Source organism: Octopus sinensis, unplaced genomic scaffold (assembly GCF_006345805.1).
Source record: "Octopus sinensis unplaced genomic scaffold, ASM634580v1 Contig04382, whole genome shotgun sequence".
NCBI lineage: Eukaryota > Metazoa > Mollusca > Cephalopoda > Octopoda > Octopodidae > Octopus > Octopus sinensis.
This window is the reverse complement of record NW_021827401.1, coordinates 4,625-10,495: the sequence shown is the minus strand read 5'-3', so window position 1 is coordinate 10,495 and position 5,871 is coordinate 4,625. Positions and strand designations below refer to the sequence as shown.

Here is a 5,871-nt window from a genome sequence, read left to right as displayed (position 1 = left end):
AATCCAGGATTCAACACGTGCTTATGTTCAGACAAATGTAATTAAAAAACTGGAGAACATGTGTCCGGAGTATAAACACTTAACTACCACGGCGAATCATTCAATCAATGAACGAAATAAAATTCATTTTTTGGAATTGATGCTTTATAATTGTTCACCCCGAATAACAAGCCAAACATATTTGTTCATGACAAATCGAGGAACAAAATTACTCTTATCGAGGTGGGAATCACTTCACAAAATTGTTTCAATCAGATTAAAGTGAAAAAGTTACACAAATAGGACTTGCTGGCAAATGAACTGGGAGCGATCTACCGGGCAAAAGTAAAGATCGTCCCTGTCGTTATGATCTGGGACAAAATAGTGTCAAAATTCTTCAAAAACTATCTTTGTTATCTAGAAAATGAACTTTTCATTCTGTTATGAAATATTTTGAAAATAAAAGTGAAATTACCAAAAATAAAAAAATAAAAGATAAATTTCCTGATTTGACACCAACAAGGTGTCTGAAGAATTATTAAATCAAGATGTTGAAAATAAATCTAAACCAATCAATGCGAGGCCACAAACAAAAAAGATATAACATGTAAATCACGAAATAATTGAAATGATAAATAAAACATTGATTGAATCAAAGAATCTACCTACAGGTATTGAAGATATTTCAACCCTGATATATTTCGCGCAATTTGTATATCAACGAATTTCAATCAAATCGAATTGGAAACAGAGAATCCAAAATACAATCTATGAGTGATTGGGAAGCATTTGTATGTGTAATTTATTCAGTATCTATATTTTTGAAATAAATAAATTAAAAGGAACGCCGGATTCCAAATAGAAAAATCCAGAGACAAAAATAAAAATGGTTTAAATATAGTGAAATTCTTTACAGAACATAACTCAATGTGTTCTCACTGCATAAGATGAAAGAAGACCGTCGATCACTGTGCCACCAGATGTGAGAAGATGTTACATGGGGATTATGTCAGGAGGCACGATGAAGTGGTGAGATGCATCCACTTTTATTTTTGTCGAGAGTTCGGACTCAAGAATGATAAAAAGCTTAAAAAACACTCGGTAGAATCTGTATAGTCAAATGCAAAGATTGAAATCAGAATGAACACATTTATAAAGACCGACATCGTCGTCGAACATAACAAACCCGATTTGTTTGTTTTCGACAAGATAAGGAATCAAATTTTGTTTGTGAAAGTTGTGATCACATCTTCCCAAAACTTACAGCAAGTGGAGATCGAAAAAATAAGGAAATATGACTTCCTATCCAAAGAGCTGGAATTAATATATCATGCAAAAGTGAAGATAGTACCCATTGTATTAACATGGGATGGGCTGGTTACTCAAAAATTCCTGAAATATGCACGTTCGCTTAAAATCAGTGAGAGAACGCACGCATACATTCAATCGCTCACTATAAAGAAGACCCTTGAGAGCATGATTGTTTCTTTTAGAAACAGGGTTGAACCATGGGAAAGAACGTTCAAACTGGACAAGCGAATAAGAGAAATTTATCACCAAATTAGTATGTCTTTAACATCGCCCCTGCCTGTCAGCGAATAAGAGAAATTTATCACCAAGGGAAAGAGGTGGGCTTGCCTATCTGAATCACTTTGCGAATAGAGGATGGAGCGACTAGAAGACAAACAAATCCTGAGGGCCTTCCTATGCAAAATACAAATAATAATAATCAATCAGAAGTTGGAAACGTGTCTTCAGGGCTACATGGAACGCCTGAAATTTGCAATGATCCTTAATTGAACCTTCACGAACGCATTTGCTTCCCCTTAAATCATTGATAACTGAAACACATTCTAACGGCAAATTGGAGTGGATATCTTCTGTTGTTGATTCGGCTAAGAGGAGATTTGGAAGAATCCCTCGTGGTGGATGGAACCTAATTATACATAATTTCAATATCCGTTTTCTTGTTCAGAAAAGTATCTCCGATGTTAAAAAATTATTGAAAGTGAAAGCCCATAAGACTTGTGGTAATCAAAATGATGTGGGTATAACAGAAAACGGAAATTCCGTTGAGCGACAACTCCCCTGTAGACGAGTTGTCCCCTAACTCGCCTAAATTTATTTGGCGACAACTCGTCTACAAAGAAAAATATTTTAAGGGTAAATAAAATAAAATTTTAAAACAATTACTTTTTATTCTGAACTTTTAAAGCAAATCAAACCATCAATTAGCTTAAAATAGCAATCTACTTCAAATTCATGAAAATTTTCACATGCTATTCTCAGTTCAAGTTCCTTTTTGCAGTCTGTCGCAGACACTTCAAGATACTTTCCTGACTTAATTTGTGTCATTTTCACAAAAAGTCTTTGTTTTTACCTGGCCAAAACATTGACAAAAGCTGCCAAATTTGAGTGCGCTCTGTTAAAAGAACTGTTCAACAGCTTATGCCAACCTTCCAATGAATTGGTCGTCCTGGGCATTGACTTTAATACCCGATGAAAACAACTCCAAAAACTGACGTCATAAGATGGGTCAGCAATAAATTGTTTTTTAAAATAAATCAAAAAATGCATTATTTGTTGGTTGTTTTCTTTTCCTGTCGCATCAAGAGAAAATTTTTCAATTACCTAAGTATTTTCCTTGTATTGTAATCATTTGTTTGAATTGATTAGGCACGCTTTTATTTGAAATCATTTGTTTGAAATTCCACAGAATTTACCTAAGTATTTTCCTTGTATTGTAATCATTTGTTTGAATTGATTAGACACGCTTTTGAAGGTACCATCAATAACCCAGACATCTGATTTTCTCAAAATGTCAACCTGATAATCCGAACAAAAAATGACGTAACGATTTACATCATTAATTCCAGAATCCTTGCGATAAAAAATTTCGCCCCGATCATTATACCACAAACTTTCAAAGTTAAGTCACAGACCACATGGTTGGGAAATACCGAGGCGAAGATTTCAAAATTATCCGCAGAACTAGAACTTGTAAATTGTTACGTAAGACAGGCTCTGCCACAGTGTGAAAAACAAAATGTGATGGATATTCTATGTCGTTATGGATATAAAAAGGAAAAAAGGAGAGCTTTTGAGAATCGAATCCTTACTACATGACCTAATCAGAGTTAAGAAAAAACAAAATGCTGTATATAACTCGAGGAAGGACTTCCGTAAGGACAATGTTTGCTTCGAACTAAACAGAAGAAGATTTTACAGAAACTTATCAGAGAGTAATGAAGTCACAACATACTCTTTTGACGATGAGGAGTGCATGTCGTTCTGGGAAAAAGTATGGAGCAAAAGGCGCGAAATATCCGTGTCACTGGACAATGTTAGTAAAAGAATAACCGGCAGTGAAGACATGTTGCCAGATTTATCAAATAATTACATAATGGAGATCATTAAATATCTTCCTGACTGGAAGGCACCGGGGTGTGACGGAATATATAATTTCTTCATTAAAAGACTAGAATCTCTGCATGAATTCTTATGTGTTTAAATCAACAAAATAATCAACGGTGATTACATGCCAGAAAACTGGTTTTATACTGGAATTACATATCTAATTCCTAAAAAGAACGACTGTGAGACCCTGAAAGATTTACGGCCTATAACATGCATGTCGACACTTTATAAGTTAGTTACCAAGTGTGTTAATGGAAAACTGTCTGAGTTCATGGATGTATTTGGCTTAATTTCCGACAATCAACTTGTTACGAGGAGACAGCGTCAGGGTGCTAAAGAACAGGCCCTTATTAACCAATGCCTAAATAAAGAGTATGGAAATGGGCTATACTCTACATGGATTGATGTCAAGAAGGCTTTCGATTCTGTTAACCACGACTTTCTATTTCATGTGTTGGAATGCTCTGGGATACCTGTATGGATTGTTAACTTTGTGAAAAGGACTGTACGAATGTGGACTGTAAAGCTCCATGTTGACGGAAGGAGAATTGGTTCTGTAAAGTTGAGCCGAGGGATTTTACAAGGAGACTCGTTATCCCCGCAACTGTTTGTTATGGTGATGGACCCATTAAGCAGGATTCTTAATGCCATGTTTCCAAAGGTTCAGATTAATCAACAGGACCCAAATATGTTGACCTATTCTACTAATCATTTGTTCTTCATTGACGACCTAAAGATATTCGCTCTTAAAGAAGATATAGTAATTAAAATGATGGAAGCTGTTGATGTATTCTTTAAAACTGTTGGCTTGGAGATGAACTCAGAAAAGTCAGCATCAAATGTTAAATCGTTATCTTGTTGTGAGACTTTGGAAGGAGTCATAGGATATCGCTACTTGGGTGTACTTGAAGATGCAGGAAGTAATGTTCTTAAGAGTAAAGTAATGGATTCTATTATTGGAAATGTAAAGGAAAGGATAACCATCCTTTCATAGACGAAATTAAATGCGGTAAATTTATTCCACGCTGTAAATGAATATGCCATTTCTCTATATAATTATTACATCCGACTTATTAATATTGAACCTCATGAATTTGATTGTATTGACCGTCAAATACGACAACTTCTTACGACTCTCAGACTCCATCTCAAACCTGCAAATAAAGAGAGGTTATATTTAAGTCGGAAATCTCTTGGGAGAGGACTTGCTTCAGTCTCTTTCAGAAGTGAACTGATACTTTTCCAGTTCCTGAAAAGTTTAGAAAGACAGTCGACAGTATGCTTACGGAGATCGGGAATCCGGCGTGTGATACAAACAAATAAATGGCATATGGCCACAATTGCAGGATTTCTTGCCTCCAAGTATGCAATTCTCGACATGGAGAATTTGGGTGTTGAGTTTATCAAAGATGCTCAAAGAAAATATTTGCTTAAGAACATCAATTGTAAAATGCTACATTCGGTTCTTTTTAAATGCATGGACAAACAAAATGTTGATCTAGCCACATCCTCAGAGTGGTTATCTAAAGGAAATAATGGCCCACGGAGTGAAGCATTGTACTGTCTCTTGCAGGATAGGAATTTGTTCTTCACATCCATGGGATCTTTATGCAGTCACTGCAAAAAATGCAAGAAAACAATTGATCATTTGACTACGCAGTGTGGGAAGATGTTAAACAGTGATTATCTGCGGAGACATAATGAAGTTGTGAACTGCATTCACCTTCATTTGTGTCGAACCTACGGTATTAAGAGAGGAAGCAAATTAAAGACTCATTCTGTTCAGTTCATAATATCGACGCAGAATGTTGAAATCAGAGTCGATATGTCAATCATGACGGAAACTAAAGTTCAATCCAACAAACCAGATATCTTCGTGTATGACAAAACTAAACAAGAGATAACCTTAATCGAAGTTGGCATCACGTCACAAGATCGCTTCAAACAAGTCGAAATCGAGAAATTTCATAAATAAGATCTGCTCGCAAACGAACTTTCGATACTTTATGATGCAAAGGTAAAGATTATCCCGGTTGTCTTGACGTGGGACGGCGTTAACGTGGAAAGCATGGTAGTTGAACATAGACATGGAGTGAGAGTATCTGCCGAAGAATACGCCTCTGCTGCTTACCAGCTTGCAGAAGTGGCATGCTGCCGTGACACGCCGGTGAAAAATATGAGACAAATAGAAAATCTATCTGGCTGGGAGAGGGAGAGTGAGGAGGAACTGGTTGCAAGCTCTTCTCCTAAAAGGAGGAGAGAGATTCCAATAATTGGGACTGAGAATCTAAATTAAATAGTCTAGCTTAAGTTAAATTTTGTTTCTTTTAATAATTGAGTTTTGGACTACTTGACATTGAGCAACACGAGTTTCAAGCCATTGATACCGAAGTTCGAAGGATTCTATCTAATTTACATGTTCATCTGAAACCTGCAAATAAGGAAAGATTATATATAAGCAGATCTAACTTTGTT

The 5,871-nt window shown here is 35.9% G+C and overlaps 1 protein-coding gene across 1 annotated transcript; it reads left to right on the top strand.

The window, feature by feature from the left end:
* The first annotated feature begins 4,726 nt into the window (after positions 1 to 4,726).
* LOC115227531 lies at positions 4,727 to 5,371 on the top strand. Its single transcript, XM_029798330.1, has one exon. The coding sequence runs from the start codon at positions 4,727 to 4,729 to the stop codon at positions 5,369 to 5,371; it is 645 nt and encodes a 214-aa protein (XP_029654190.1).
* Positions 5,372 to 5,871: the final 500 nt, after the last annotated feature.